The sequence below is a fragment of the Phaseolus vulgaris genome, chromosome 11 (assembly GCF_000499845.2).
Source record: "Phaseolus vulgaris cultivar G19833 chromosome 11, P. vulgaris v2.0, whole genome shotgun sequence".
NCBI lineage: Eukaryota > Viridiplantae > Streptophyta > Magnoliopsida > Fabales > Fabaceae > Phaseolus > Phaseolus vulgaris.
In genome coordinates this window covers 2,323,263-2,338,375 of record NC_023749.2, presented here as the reverse complement: position 1 = coordinate 2,338,375, position 15,113 = coordinate 2,323,263, and the positions used below count along the sequence as shown (strand labels likewise).

Here is a 15,113-nt window from a genome sequence, read left to right as displayed (position 1 = left end):
TTTGTATAAAGAAAAATCTCTTTATTAATTACGAACATTCTTGATGCATTATATTAAATATTACATATGTGGACATTATTCTTATTCCTTTTCAATCATTAGCACAAGGTTTGTCTGTCTAGGTATATATCATATTCCTTAAATTTGCAATTATGCATTTGGAGACTTTAAGCAATAAAAAGAACATATTAAAAGGGTGTGAATATTAAATAATCATATATAAATATACATTTTTATTCTTTGAAAATGACATAATGGAGGCTTAACTATCCCATCACAGTGCATTTATCTAGGGTTCTCTAACTTTGCTCCAGTGATCTTCATTCAGAACAAAAGCTTATATCACACTCAAACTCAAATGAACATTTCAAACTGCTTAATCAAATGCTCTATATTTTGTTTTCTCTACTCTTGTTTTTTTCTTCACATCATATGCCCTATCCTTCGGAGGCTTTATTGGCAACAATAGACTTGCTCAGTCCTTGATCATACGGAAGCACATAAAAAGACAGAAAACATGCACGCATATTTTGTAGGCCCAATTAAGAGTGATCTAGCTCTGCAACATAGCCTAAGGATGAGAAGAAGAGGGGGGAACTGGAGGCCATTTGGGGTGGTGGAAAAAGTGCTTTGGAGGAATTTTGGGAAGAGGTGGAAGTGGCTTGAGTGGAGGAAATGGATGTGGCTTGAGTGGAGGAAGAAGTGGATGTGGATGTGGCTTGAGTGGAGGAAGAAGTGGATGCTTTGGGGGGCATGGCTTTGGTGGTTTTGGATGAGGAGGCTCCTTTGGGGGACTTGGCTTTGGTGGTTTTGGAGGTTCCTTTGGGGGACTTGGCTTTGGTGGTTTTGGATGAGGAGGCTCCTTTGGGGGACTTGGCTTTGGTGGTTTTGGATGAGGAGGCTCCTTTGGGGGGCATGGTTTTGGTGGTTTTGGGTGAGGAGGCTCCTTTGGGGGACTAGGCTTTGGTGGTTTTGGATGAGGAGGCTCCTTTGGAGGACTTGGCTTTGGTGGTTTTGGAGGCTCCTTTGGGGGGCATGGCTTTGGTGGTTTTGGTGGTTTTGGAGGAGACTCCTTTGGTGGGGATGGTGGAGGAGAAGGCTCCTCATGAACAGGTGGAGGAGTATACACAGGTGGAGGAGTATACACAGGCGGAGGAGAATAGACAGGCGGAGGAGGATGCTTATGGAAAATCTTTGGTGGAAGTGGCGGAAACACTATAGGAGGGATGGTGATGGGTGGATGAGGGGGAAAGAGAGGGTGGTGCCAGAAGAAAGCTGAAGCACATGTCTCTGAAGAGAACTTGAGCTTCCCAGCAGGACGAAGTGTGTGTTTGTCAACACCTTTTGACTTGATCACAATTCTGGTGCTGAAAGGACCATCATGGGAAGGACAAGGAGCAGCTGATGCACTAAGAAGCTGAGCATAGCATTCTTCTTTGAGTTCATCAGCTTCCACAATGTCATGAGGAAGAGACACTTTGAAGTTTCCATTTTCGTCAAGCTTACCAACCCCTCTCCTTTCAAAGTCTCCACTTGCCGCTTTGCAGTCTACTGTTACACGTAGTCCTATACAAAACCAATGCACATTGACAACACATTTTCAACACCTAACTTTGCATGAAACTTTAGAGCAGATAAACACTGATATGCAGTAACAAGTGTTTGATATGTAATCAACAATTTGGCTCATATATAAAACCAGTCAATTGAGTGTCTATTAACATGGCTGAAACCAAGCATTATAGTCTGCATGCATTGAAATGCACTCAACTTTCTATTTAGTTTTTTCAAGCCAAAACTCAAAGTATATAATCTGAGAAACTCTAAGAACTCTAAAAAAGCTATAAGATGCATATACTATGTTTGAGCGACAATGTACCTGAGAAAGCATGGCTAGTTTTAATATTTTTATGATTGCAGTCAGTGCATTCTCCGAGTCCAACTACCTCCACTGTACTATGGTCACCATAGCAGAAGCCTACTACCAGAAAAAGCACAGACAAGAAGCACAAAAGTGCTCCTTGGCGCAGGGTTAAAACCTGCATAAGGAACTGCAACTACAGCTTCTAATGACTATATAAGCAATGACAGAGAGAGAATAAGAAGGCACACTTAGAACTAAGAAGCTGCTAAGCTTCAGTGTGAGTAACTGTTTGATTGGAAAGCCTGATATATAACCCTCTTGGATACTATTTCACCGACACTGAAATTAAGAACTTCACATGGGTGCATGGGACCAATAAGCGTGGGATCATCAGAGAAAAAGACAATAACGTGCACACACCAGTTTCCATAAACAAATTACCATCTAATTCATTCAATGCATGGTTTCTCGACCGCACAGCTAAACTCATATCTTTATGTGAAATATCTGTCACAACCTACCCTTAAAACGCACTAATAAATGCATTTTATGTTACATTGTTAAAATGATTGTTGTTTTCACAGAACAATTCCAAATTCCAATGTTTCTTACCGATCAAATGATGAAGTTTCTGCACCCAACACAAGATTAACGTGAACTACCAAGTCAACTGTTTCTTTATCTCTGTACTATATACATTTATCAAGAAATGGTGCTTTGCCGCAACTATTAAAGAAAAATGATAACATATATCATGTCATGCACACGACAAACTCTTCGAGATGAATAGACATGATATGAATATGGAAATATAGATACTTATAATTTTTAAAATTAGGATACGAGAAATATATATTATATAATTATAAATTATATAAATTTACAATAAAAATAAAGATATATGTATATAAGTATGTTTCAGTTTTTTTTAGTAGAAAGATGTTTTTCAATTCAAAATGATTTGTTGCTATTTTTGTAATTATATTAAAAATTTATACAATAAATTTAAATTTTTAGAAAATTAATGTATTTTTTCTTTTAAAATTGTGTTATAATCATGATCGAATTGTTAGAAATCTAAAAAATATTTTTTTAAATTGAACATTTCACCAATATGTATTATATGGATTTGTACAAATATCGGTATCCAATACCTATGTCCGATAGTTAAGAGACATGTCTAAGCTTCACATGTAGATCTTTAGTTTTGTTGGACTCAATCATGATTCAGTCATAGAGCCTCTAAATTACCGTGTGCGTTCATTTTTCCAAGACAAAAAAAATAACATTTCATGTTAAACTAAATAATACTTAAATATGTTTTTGCTGCTTATAAAATTAAATATCTCTATAATTTATTTATTTTTATAAAATTTGGAATAAATATTTTAAGTCCTTATAAAATATATACGATTTTACTTTTAGTTTCTCTAAAATATTCTTTTCTAATTTACCTTTCTCTGAAATTTTAAACTACTGTTTTTAGTTTGTAGTATTAATTTTAAAATAGACAAGTATAATTGATGTCACAAATTTTAAGAGTTTTCTCAGTTACTTTAAAATGATCGATTTATCTTTTCTTCAACTCATACGTAAATAATTAAGGTTATATTGTGCAGGATGAAAAATAATAAATTTTAGTTTCAGAAAGAACCAAAATAAAGAAAACTATTTACCGATATCAAAATTAAAATTCTTTCAATGGTTTGTGTATAAATTTATAAAAAAACGTTATTTGTATTATATTATTTAAAAAATATTAATCGTACAAAATACTTTACACCTAAAACATAAGGTGGTGAATAAACAGAAAATTAAGTCCATGCTAGAGGAATATATTTTTCTTCAACACGTTAGGAAATAGGGTATCAATAGATAGTGTAACAGCTGTCAACTTTCCACCGTTAAACACGAACTTGATAAAATTGTTTAAAAATTAAAGAGAATATCTATTTTTTAAAAGTGATTTAAACTTTATTAATATAATTGATTAAAAATATAAGGAAATGAATATTTATTTTAAAAACATATGAATATATATGTTGGAGATCCACGTCACATTTTATTCTATTATTTTATTGTATATAACAAATATTTATACAATTCAGTTTTATAAGATTAAGACTTTATACTTCAAATTAAATGGACGATAATCTTCAACATGAATGACTTTATGGAAACAAATTATGCCATCATGACGCTTTTTGTGAAAGAGTTACATAACTTATTCGATTAATCACATGTCAGAACAACCGCTAAGGATTTTTTTTCATTACTAAAACAGATAATTGTAAGATTAAAGTAGACTTTCTATTTTGTATCAGAGTCATGTATAATTTATTATAACGAAAGTTAGTTGGGTTGATCAGACCATCTGTTATCGGACTACAATAATCTCATGTACAGGTTGACAGGTTCGATTCAAAAAATGTATTAGAAATATTAAATTAATAAAAATATTTTATAATATATAAACGAATGCAAAACTTACTTTTAGATTTATTTTAAAATTGAAGAGTGTGTAGTTACAATTTTAGAAAAAAGTTGGAATAGTTAGTAAAGAAAACCTAATAACATGCATTGTGGAATATAAAGTATCCCATAGACATATATAAGTGTAAAACAATGAAGTCTAAGTTTTGTTTAATCATGGTGAGCTAGTTTGGGTCACCATCTTATATTTAATAGCCGTTTTTCCTGTTTTTGGGTTCATTACATAAAATATTTTCATATATCTCTTTCATTAATTAATTGTTTGACTAGGATACATAATTGAAGGTTTCAGGTCTCTATATTCAATTCAATTTGTGTCCAAAACATGCAGATCTCGATCAATTTTATAAACAAATGTGACATTTTGCTAATTGCCACCAAATTAAAGATCATTGATGGCAATCACTTTCGCCAAATCCTTGCTAATTTTAGTATTCCACCTTATTAGTGCCTAATCATATCCAAACATGACCATAACTCTTTCAAATATAATCATTTAATGATTATAATGAGAGTGAATGCAGCAATTATCAAGTCACAATTTTTTTTATAATAATTATAATTAAAAGGATTGTTATGTAGCTGTCTATTGATAAACAGCTAATTTGAAAAAGTTATCTTTTATTCTATTTATCTCTAATAAACAAAAGCTTATGTATTTTTTTTTATATATTTCCTCTTTCTTCTTCTTCTCCGTCAAATAGAATTGTCCGTGAACATGTATTCATTTTCAAATAGCATTGAAAGAAAAATCAATTAGAATAAAACAATTCATTAAATGTTGATAATGGCTCTTCGATCAAATCTTTTTTATTAAAATACATTCAAAATATGCATTAATTATTAAAATACGTTAAAACGCCAAATTTAACTAAATAATTGCATGTTTATTCAATCGGGATAATATTCAATATTCAAGTAACAAAATGTTTTATTTTTCGATTACGTTTTTGACGGGGAAAAAAGCAATTAAAGAAAAAAAAACATCTTTACTAAATTAATATCCGATTTAATTGTGTTTAGGGAGAAACCCAACAAAGTGCATTCAAAACCATGATTTTGTTCTTACGCATTGTAATGCATTTATTTCGAAACCAACAAAGATTTCACCTGTTCCAAAATTTCGCATGATCCAAAATGTTGTTTTCCTCTTGGATAAAAAGTGAAGATGCCCACTTTGAAAGGTGTGTTCTTCCTTAGTATGTTCTATGGTTCCTCCAAAGGGTATCTTAAGATCACAGTGAACACAAAATGTACGTAAAACAAAATGAACATTATCTAATAAAAACTCTGCCACATCGCAAAAGTCGTATCATTTCCTAACTCAAATCCCTTGTTAGTTTAGAAAAAACTCAACTTCATTCGAATGGAGAAACGTAAAAATTCTTAAGCTACAACAGAAAGCTAGTTCTTTCAGCCAAAAATTCACAACTACTTCCTCGTGCTCTCTCAAACTCAAATCTAGTCAGTAACAGGATTCTGTATTCCATGGCACAGTCTTGTGTGGCTGAACGTGAGAATTTGCTTATCTACTTCTTCTTCTTTGACTTGCTTGACAGAGACTGAGTATATGCAGTTCCCTGTGCAGACAAAGTGATGCAAAAGCTCATTATTGTTACATTAAAGGTTAAAGTATCAACATTAAATCCAACTACTATAGTACAAAGCAAAAGAACAAACCTGTAGCCATTCATCAGTTGAAGCATCAGTAGACCTTGTTCCCACTTCAACTTTTGGAGCCCTCTTTGTTTTCTGACCAAACATGAATCAGACTATCAGAACAAAGCAGCAGATACGTGGCTTGAGGGGGAAATAAAGAGAGCTTCCTTTCTTGATAATATATTTGCACAAGATCTAATAACTTAGACTTCCCCAAAAAACTCAAATTAAGAGTGAAATTCTTTCATGCTTCAGGAATAAATAAATTCTCTTGTTTTAGGTAACTTAGAATCCAAAATGTTGCACCAACCATATCAGTTCATTATAGCTTAAAGCCACGGGAATATGACTTCTCCTACTAAGTTACTGATTAATATGAATTGTGATACCATAGCATGTGTCGTAGTTAGCAAATTAAACAAATACAAAGTCTCAGTATAAATCAAAAGAATAGAGGGTGATGATTTTATGAGTACCATTAGCAAAGAACAATGAATCCTTGAAAGCACGTTATTTGAAAAAAGTAATGATTTTAGTACCTTAGAAAGGTGTTGTATTTGACCATGAATCCATAGCCCCAGGAGGACGAGGAGAGCAGTCCCCAGAGTAACAAGGAAAACAGATTCCATGCTAAGAAAACCACCGGCTTCCGCGACTTCAATAGTGCCATTAAAGAAAGTGCTTTGGAATGGATGATCATCTATCTCATAAATAATAGTGCCCACAAGATCAAAATTTCCAGGCTGCATATCAGAAAAAGTAATAGCCATAATGAGTATAATAGTCTCCTGTGATGCTTACTCATTGAGAAACTAAAAGCATTGGCCTTTGAAGCAATAAATATACCTGCAAGAACTTACTGACTGCAAATAGATATGGGAAAGTAGCCTGTGATGAGGCTGGTACAGAACCATTATTGAAACCCTGCAATTAAAACAAAAGATTGAATTTAAAATATTTATGCAAAACTATTTGCTGAATCAGAATAGGTTGAAGTGATACTGATGTAATATCACATAAAACTATTTCCTTCACATGGTAAAAGCATGAGCAATGAATTATCAACCATAAGTTCCACGTAATTGGTTCATGATAATTCATTGTTTCCAAATAGACTTGCAGAATTACTTTAGATGGTTGGCTATTATCTAAACTGACAAAATCATACACATTAACTAATGTTTTAAGGGGAAGAACAGGGACTAAAACAAAAGGAAATGAAAATATCACAAATACATCCCATGCTCTCTTTCAGCATACAAGGGTGGTGGTATCAGATCTAGGACATCCAATACTCATACACAAATAAAGCAATCCTTCTCATGTGAAGATTAACAATTCTAGCATTTTAAAACATAACTTTTCAAAGATTTATCTTCAAATTCTTGGACAGGCAAACAATACATACTTTATATTTTACTACCCAAACTATTTTCATGAATTTGAAATTCAATTTCTAGAAAATATAATAACAAACATATTTCTATTATAGGTTCTAAATTCTATAGAATATTCATCAATTTTTATCGAGCATAACTAATCTTTACAGTAACACAGGCAGTGTAATCCTTGATCACAAATAAATAAACTACGTTTTATTCGGATATTCAGCAACTTATTACCTGTGCAGTAAGATTTTGAACCAGCAGACGGTGATCAAAAGGAAGGTGAATACTGGCTTTGATTGCAATAACATTCAAGCTTGAATCCCCTGTTTCATTCCATACAATGAACAAAATAAGCTAAAATCTGGTAATGACCGAATATCTCTATTTTCTATTCTTGTTTCCACACTCATAATACATAATAAGGAAATAATGTAATGTAACAGAATCACAAAAAAATAAGATATGCTGTCGTTTTAGAATTTATAAGCCACAAATGAAAGGCTTAAACTACCGATCAGTGACAAACACAAGAGTTAAGAATGTTAGGCATCAAATTTCAAGCTAAAATACAACATTGAGTATCAAATTTTATTGAAATACCATCATTTTTAACACCAACAAGCAGCTCAGCCTCTTCTCCAGCTGTTATCACTGCAACATATAACAAGAACAAAGAAATTCAACCCACTGTCAGACAGAACAAAAGGATGATTTATGAACCATATTTGGTGCACTAGACAGAATGATTCTTACATCGTGCGCTATTTTTTGGAAATACACTTATTGTATCAATTCCTGGAGCGGAAGAGAAGGCCCCATCACCGAAGTCTTGGGCATCATCACCAACAATGCCAATATCACTTGATTCTTCAGTGGTCTCCACAACATCATCCGAGTCTGATTGACACCTAGCGACTAACAAAAAAAAACACATCTAATCATGGTCGTGCACAAAAGACATGAAAACATGGCTATCAAATTATTCGAGAGATCCACTGGGGAAAATAAAACAATGAATAGCAGAGTGTATATATCGTTCTGCCACCCAAAAAGATGCTAATTCTAACATCCAAGTATCATAAGCACCAAAACTTAAGAGTGCATAGAACAGAGCCAGATTCCAGATAAACATAGCATTACACCATCACTTCACCTAGCTTAGGTATTTAATTTCAAATCTATGCTAAAAAAAAGACATTTTTCGATAATTGGTTCCAGTCATAAAAAAATTGAAATGTCAAGTGCCTGATTGAAAATTGCCCGACACTAAAAAAACAATCTTTTCACCCTCTCTAACATCAGAGCAAGAATTGAGAGTAGGCAATCAAAGAAGAACAAAACACATGATTCCAACAACGATCAGAACACAAAAATTCAAAATTTAACAATCCAAAAGCAGATCAGAGCTGAAAAGGGGAAGCTGAAAAGGGGGTAATTGGGTCAGCACAAAAGTAAAAATAGGATCTTTTCGCATGAATCCAATCAGAACACACGATAATCGTGACATGCAAGGAAGCATGGATGGAAGGTGAAATAGATCTAGATCTAGAAAGAAAGGGTGCAGACCTTGGAGAAGAGGGGATGCAAGGAGGAGAAGGGCGAGGGAGAAAAACCAAAATTTGTGGATGGAGGAGGCCATGGTGGTGTAGGGTTGGAGTTGGTACCAAATTTCAACGTGTGAAATTTCAACCCTGGAATACAGATTTGTAATGTGAGTGTGGTGTGTGTGTTTGAGAAGAAGACTTCCAACAACGATGTCGTTTACATGTGGGTCTTACTCTATTAGCTTATATGTCGCAAACGTTGTTTTTCATTGGTTGTTTCACGTGGAATCTGCTGACTCACTATCCTTCTTCTGTATAACTCTATCATAATTCATTTTTTTTTTAACAATATATCTTATGAAATGGTTAATGATTAATCTGCTATTATGTTCTGGATCTATTTTTTTTAAATTTGAAAAAAAAAATTATGTTCGTTTATAATTTTAAAATCATTGCTGATTTTATTACAAATTTCTAAAACCATTTTCTCATTTAATTATATTTTCAAGTTATTTATTGTTTTAAAATTGAAATATAAACAAATTTTAAAAGCTATAATATTTTAAATTGTTGTTTAGAACAAAAATGTTACAGAATGTATATTAATTAATAAAATTAATTTGTATAATTAACTATGATTAAGATAAACTAAAATTAGTATTTCTAAAAAATAAACTCAAATAAATTATAAATATGATTCATTCTTCTACTTTTTAATCTTTCTCTTACTAATTATTTAAGAAGAAAAGTTTTTAATTTTTGTTAATATGTTACTTTTACATGAGTTATTATTTTCTGAATGTATATGTCGGTTTATAATGTTTTGTAATGAGTTGGCATAATATGTATTAATCTTTTGCATATAATGTTTTATCAAATCAATGAATACCTAAGCAACTCTCAGAAATATTTGTATTTTTTAGTATTAAATTTCTAAAGAAAGAAACCATGCATAAAAATATTGTTGGTACCATTCTCTCTTAATTTACTTTTTTTAATTGAAAAAATGATATAGTTTTGTTGGAAAAAAAAGTTTGTGTTGGTTCAGAATTACATAAAAATATGACTATATCATTAGATAATATTTAATTTTAAAAATGAAAAATAATTAGTTAAATATTAATTTATAATTTAAATAAATTAGTAGTTAAAAAGTTAAATATCAATTTATAAATTCTTTTATAAATTTTTGTCGATAAAAATTAGATATCAATAAAAATAGTATTTAAGTAAATTAATATAATAATTAATTATTATTTACTTTAAAATTGTTTGATATTTAATAATTTTATTGTAATAAAATATAATTGTAACTAACAATGACATAAATTCAGTTATGTTTTTGTTGAATTAGATATTACGAATGAGGATGAAAAAAATATTAAGAATGATCTGAATGGTGATTAAGAGAAATGAAAATTAATAAAAACTTCAAATTTATATAATGTAAATCATTCAAATATCCATCTGCATTAAATCTCATTTCACTAAAATAAAAAAAAGTCTCATGTCATATAAAATCTGATGAATCTTCTATCATAAAAAAATTATTAAATAAAAAATATTTTAAAAAAATAAAACAATTAATTATTATATTAACTAAATTAAACATTTTTTTATAAATTAAAAAAATATTGATATTTAATTTTTATTATTAATAAAATTTATAAAATAGTTTTTAAACATTTATCTAATCATTATCTATTAATATCTTAACTATTAATTATCTTATATTATATTCTGATATTGATAGTTAATGTTTAAATATCAACTTAAAATTTATTTTAACACATAATAGTTTTGTTCTTCTTTAAAAAGTTGAAAATATCTCTATATTGAATACATATATTTTAAATAACATAAAATAGTTATAAGAAGTAAAATAGAATATAAATTGATGATACATTTACCGTTTTACTTTTTTTTTAATATATAGTTGTTTGCTCATAGGTGAAATTTTAAAGGTAAATGAGGTTATTTAAAAAAAAAACTAAAGTAAACAAAATAATATATTTAATAAATGACATAGTTGAAAAATGTTTCTCTACAAAAAATATTACTAAGAATGATATGTATACTTCTATTTTAATTATAATATGTATGTATATATAGATATAGATATAAACATAGATAGATAGTTACTTAGTGATAAAGGGTTAGTTTGTTTTGAAGTATACATATATATTAAAATTATGATGAATGGCATTTACATCTATAGTAGTTTTAATGTAATTTTTTTAAATAAAATAATAATAAGATATTTTTACAGTCTTTCAAAAGATACACATTTATATATTTTTAATAAAATAATATTATTTTCTTTTCGATTTAAAAGAGTTATTATTAAAAGAGAGATAAATGCCATATAAGTTTGATATGAATGTTTTTTAGAACTAATGTAGGGAAATATGATTGCTATTTCATTAAAAACATAATAAATAACTATTTCTAATTTAGAAGGAGGGTGAATGTTATTTAGTATGATCTTCTAGTCAAATTTAAATATTTCAAATTTTTTATGTCAATTATATATTTTTTGGTGAATTTTTTAATATTTTTCTTTGTATCAATATTATAAAAAAAATCAAGATATGTAATAAAAAATGAGTTATATATATGGTAATGTAATTTTGTTCTGAAACAATTGTTGAAGTAGTGATGTAAGTTGAATTGGATTAAAATGTGATTTTGAATTCTGATGGTGGATTCAATTGGATTTGTTGAACATGAATTTTGTTTGTCATATGTGAATTTTATGTGAACATAAATTTTTTGTTTATATTTGAAAGGGTAAAAATAGGAGGGGCCTGCATGCATTGCAATCCCTAAAAAGTTCTGTAACCAAACCCAGAATTGCGAAATACATCAGAGAATGGGGAAAGAAAAACCCTAAGGAATATGCTTATGTGGGTATCTCCACTGTAACACAACCCATTAGGAATAGTAGAATGCAAGCGACCTTTACACTAAAAGCAATGTCAGTGACTTGCATTTCTGATTAGGAATCGATTCCAATTTTTTGGCAAGAAGAGATAGCAAGGGAAAGTGAAGAACAGTAGATGTTACCAATGGAATTAGCAAACTTGTAGATCATCGAACATAGATAACGAGGTAAAATCTCTTATCATAGTTTATCTATCTATCTATGTTTTTTCTTTCCATTATCTAACTTTTTTCACATATAATTTTCTGAATTTCTTCCAAGAATTAGAGTTACCCGTTTTAGTTTTCAACCCAATTATGGGTACAGCATTTTTTTATCTCACTTTGTTGTTTAATTAGGATTTTGTCCTGTACTCCTGTTACAACGCTGTGTAGTAATTTGATTGTAGGTGCAAAGTGACTAAGTAGTTGTTCTTTGTCGTGTAAGAAAAATTAAAGTAAGTTTGTCGATTGCCATTGTACTGCCTGATAATTTTTTTGGCTGGTAGCAGTAATAGACCATGTCGACAATTTTTTTCCTTGTTCCTAGATCCTATTCTTCCTTACGCAGTAACGGAATAACACAAATATTGAAATGAATGAAGAAAAATAAAAGCTCTGGAGAGTTGTTAAACTGGAATGACTCCACAGGAGTATTAGCTACTGAGAATTTAGGTTATACTTGTATAAAATTAAGTACCTGTCTAAACAATGTGTTGAAAACTAAATTACTTGTATTATTTTTGAAAATTTTGATTTTTGTTATTATGCAGAGCTGAAATCAATGATATATACTTTGATTAAACTAAATTTCTGAAACTTATGTATCCTCTGCCAAAGGTCTGAAGTTGAACCAATGGATTGTACAGCTGCAAGAAAGACACAAAAGGCTGACCGAGAAAAGCTGAGGAGAGATCGACTCAATGAGCAATTTGTAGTGCTGGGCAACATTTTAGGTAAATCAAATTTCACATTCTTTGGTGAAAAAATTGTCATGGATTTTTTATATTCATTGCTACTAAAGATATCCAACTGCTAGATACTCTTTTGTTGAATGACCTATTAATAATAACTAAAGCGTTGTAACTAACAGTACCCTGATTGTATTTGTTATGCAAGTGTTAGCATTGGTTTGTATATTGTTAATGACTTTTTTTTGGAATTAACCTGGTTGGACTTCAATTATTTTCAACCACATGTCGCAGTGATTACTGTAGTAGGTTATATACATATGGTGAGAGTTTGGATCGAATGAATTGTTCCCTAGATATTCCTTAGAATTTATTCATGTGTTTGTCCACTTGATGAGAACTTGTAAAACAGCACTTCTATTAAATCACTCTGCCTGTGGCGACTCTGAAATGCAGATCCTGATAGGCCCAAAAATGACAAAGCAACCATTATAGGTGATACCATTCAATTGCTGCAGGACCTTACTTCTCAAGTTAGTAAACTTAAAGATGAATATACTACACTAAATGAAGAATCTTGTGAGGTAATATTGTCTCTTCTTGCTTTGATGAATCACCATGATGCTTTTGGGACATAAAATAATCAAGGAAGTAATGACATTTTGTTGATTTCAGTTGGCTCGTGAGAAAAATGATCTTAGAGAAGAGAAGGCTTCTCTTAAATCGGATATTGAGAAGTTGAATTGTCAGTATCAGCAACAGCTCAGGACTGTGTCTCCATGGACTGCAATGGATCATTCAGTAATGGTAGCTCCACCATCATATCCATATCCAGTGCCAATGCCATTACCTCCTGCTCCAATTACTATGCAGCCATACCCCTTCTATGCTAATCAACATTCTGCTATTATCCCTAACCCTTGTTCGTCATATGTTCCTTATTTAGTCCCTAATACCCTTGTTGAACAGCAATCTATCCAACACATAGCCCCACCTCTTCATCCAGGTTTTCAGTCCCACATGTCAGGTAAACAAGAGTCCAGAAACAAATCCAAGGAGAGTATGGTTGAAAAACATGAGGATTCAAATGATGTCACTGCAGACCAGACTCCCGAGTCTTCTTCAGACCAGGTTAGTGTTGCTTTGCTTTTAGGGAAATCTTGTAACCTACATGGCTGTGATAAAAGAGGTATGGATTCAAGTGGTGTTCATTTGTTGGGTTTTGCAGGACTTGTCATCTGGACAAAGAAAATCTAGCGAGTTGCCAAGGAAACAAAGCAGTTGCAATGAAGCAAGTTCGTTAGGTTGGTGTTCTTCATCTAGTAGCGTTCAGGAGAGTTCATCAAGTAGTGTAGTTCACGAGCACAAAGGTTAATGAACAAGAAAGGGAGCAATCTCAGTCAAGTGCTCATCTCTTTTGAGTTGAAGTCATAATGGAGTTTCTCTAGTGTTTAGCTGCTACTACTGTCTGGAGGTACAAGTCACTTGTTTTCTTTCTTTAAAAAGAATCACTTCTGACATCTCTCCCAGGCTAGCATTTTATTAAAATTGGATTAAATACTATATAAATAAGCTTTTCCTTGCGGGTAAAAGCTTGGCAAGTCTGGTTTATATACCCATTTGTTGTAAAAAGTTAAAGTTGCAGCTGAAAACCTCCCAACATGATTGGTGTGGCCAGTGTTTACGGTATGTAAATCACTTCACCCATTGACCTTGGACTGGAAATTGTATTTATATTATGAGAAATGCTAGTTATACACTCATTCTAATATACTCTATTATCGTATGAAGTTTGTTAAAAAAGCTTAAAATTGAGTTTATACTTATTTAGTAAACCTCATTTATAGTATTGTAATTTGTAAGAGACTTAGATCAATAAGAAAGGTGTTCTGGATTGGAATTTGGAAGGAGCATGTTGTTCACAAAAAATATCTGTTGGTTAAACTACATAAGCAAGTCTGGACAAGTTTCTTTGTAAGTCATTTTAGGAGAGGAAAAAAAAAGGAAATTAACTTCTCAATAAGCTAAAATGATCTTGTATACGAGATAAAAATAAAAATTTAGAGAAGCTACATGAGAGGATTTCTGTAAGTTAGATTATGGAAAAAATGATTTTAGTTTTTCCTTTATTTTTCTCTCTTAGAAGGAGCTTATGGAAAAATCTGTCTAAAGATGCCTTTGATTCCTGTTAATTTTCGCATCACATGTAATGAAATATTATTAGTTTTTTTCTCATAGATTTTGAAAATAAATACATGTCATGTACAACTTGGTGGAACTATAAATAAGTGATCAGTCTGACTAATTAATAATGACAAGCTTGTTGATACAA

General features: G+C 31.0%; 3 protein-coding genes across 5 annotated transcripts; 1 reads left to right on the top strand and 2 right to left on the bottom strand.

Moving 5' to 3' along the window:
* Positions 1-186: 186 nt before the first annotated feature.
* Positions 187-2,163, bottom strand: LOC137836060 (proline-rich protein 4). Of its 2 annotated transcripts, XM_068644985.1 has the most exons (3): positions 1,880-2,150; positions 859-1,566; positions 187-816 (listed from the first exon to the last, which is right to left on the bottom strand). In XM_068644985.1, the coding sequence occupies exons 1-3, from the start codon at positions 2,043-2,045 to the stop codon at positions 572-574; spliced, it is 1,119 nt and encodes a 372-aa protein (XP_068501086.1). In that variant the 5' UTR covers positions 2,046-2,150; the 3' UTR covers positions 187-571. The 2 variants fall into 2 exon arrangements, with proteins under 2 accessions (XP_068501086.1, XP_068501015.1); XM_068644914.1 differs by having other exon boundaries at positions 187-1,566; positions 1,880-2,163.
* A 3,448-nt stretch (positions 2,164-5,611) lies between these two features.
* Positions 5,612-9,230, bottom strand: LOC137824234 (translocon-associated protein subunit alpha). The gene is made up of 8 exons (XM_068629813.1): positions 8,971-9,230; positions 8,158-8,319; positions 8,005-8,055; positions 7,639-7,727; positions 6,863-6,940; positions 6,556-6,759; positions 6,038-6,109; positions 5,612-5,937 (listed from the first exon to the last, which is right to left on the bottom strand). The coding sequence occupies exons 1-8, from the start codon at positions 9,041-9,043 to the stop codon at positions 5,887-5,889; spliced, it is 780 nt and encodes a 259-aa protein (XP_068485914.1). The 5' UTR covers positions 9,044-9,230; the 3' UTR covers positions 5,612-5,886.
* A 2,521-nt stretch (positions 9,231-11,751) lies between these two features.
* Positions 11,752-14,552, top strand: LOC137822362 (transcription factor bHLH121-like). 2 transcript variants are annotated; one of them, XM_068627254.1, is made up of 5 exons: positions 11,752-12,059; positions 12,644-12,826; positions 13,238-13,365; positions 13,457-13,912; positions 14,010-14,552. In XM_068627254.1, the coding sequence occupies exons 2-5, from the start codon at positions 12,727-12,729 to the stop codon at positions 14,154-14,156; spliced, it is 831 nt and encodes a 276-aa protein (XP_068483355.1). In that variant the 5' UTR covers positions 11,752-12,059; positions 12,644-12,726; the 3' UTR covers positions 14,157-14,552. The 2 variants fall into 2 exon arrangements, with proteins under 2 accessions (XP_068483355.1, XP_068483348.1); XM_068627247.1 differs by having other exon boundaries at positions 11,753-12,059; positions 12,711-12,826.
* Positions 14,553-15,113: the final 561 nt, after the last annotated feature.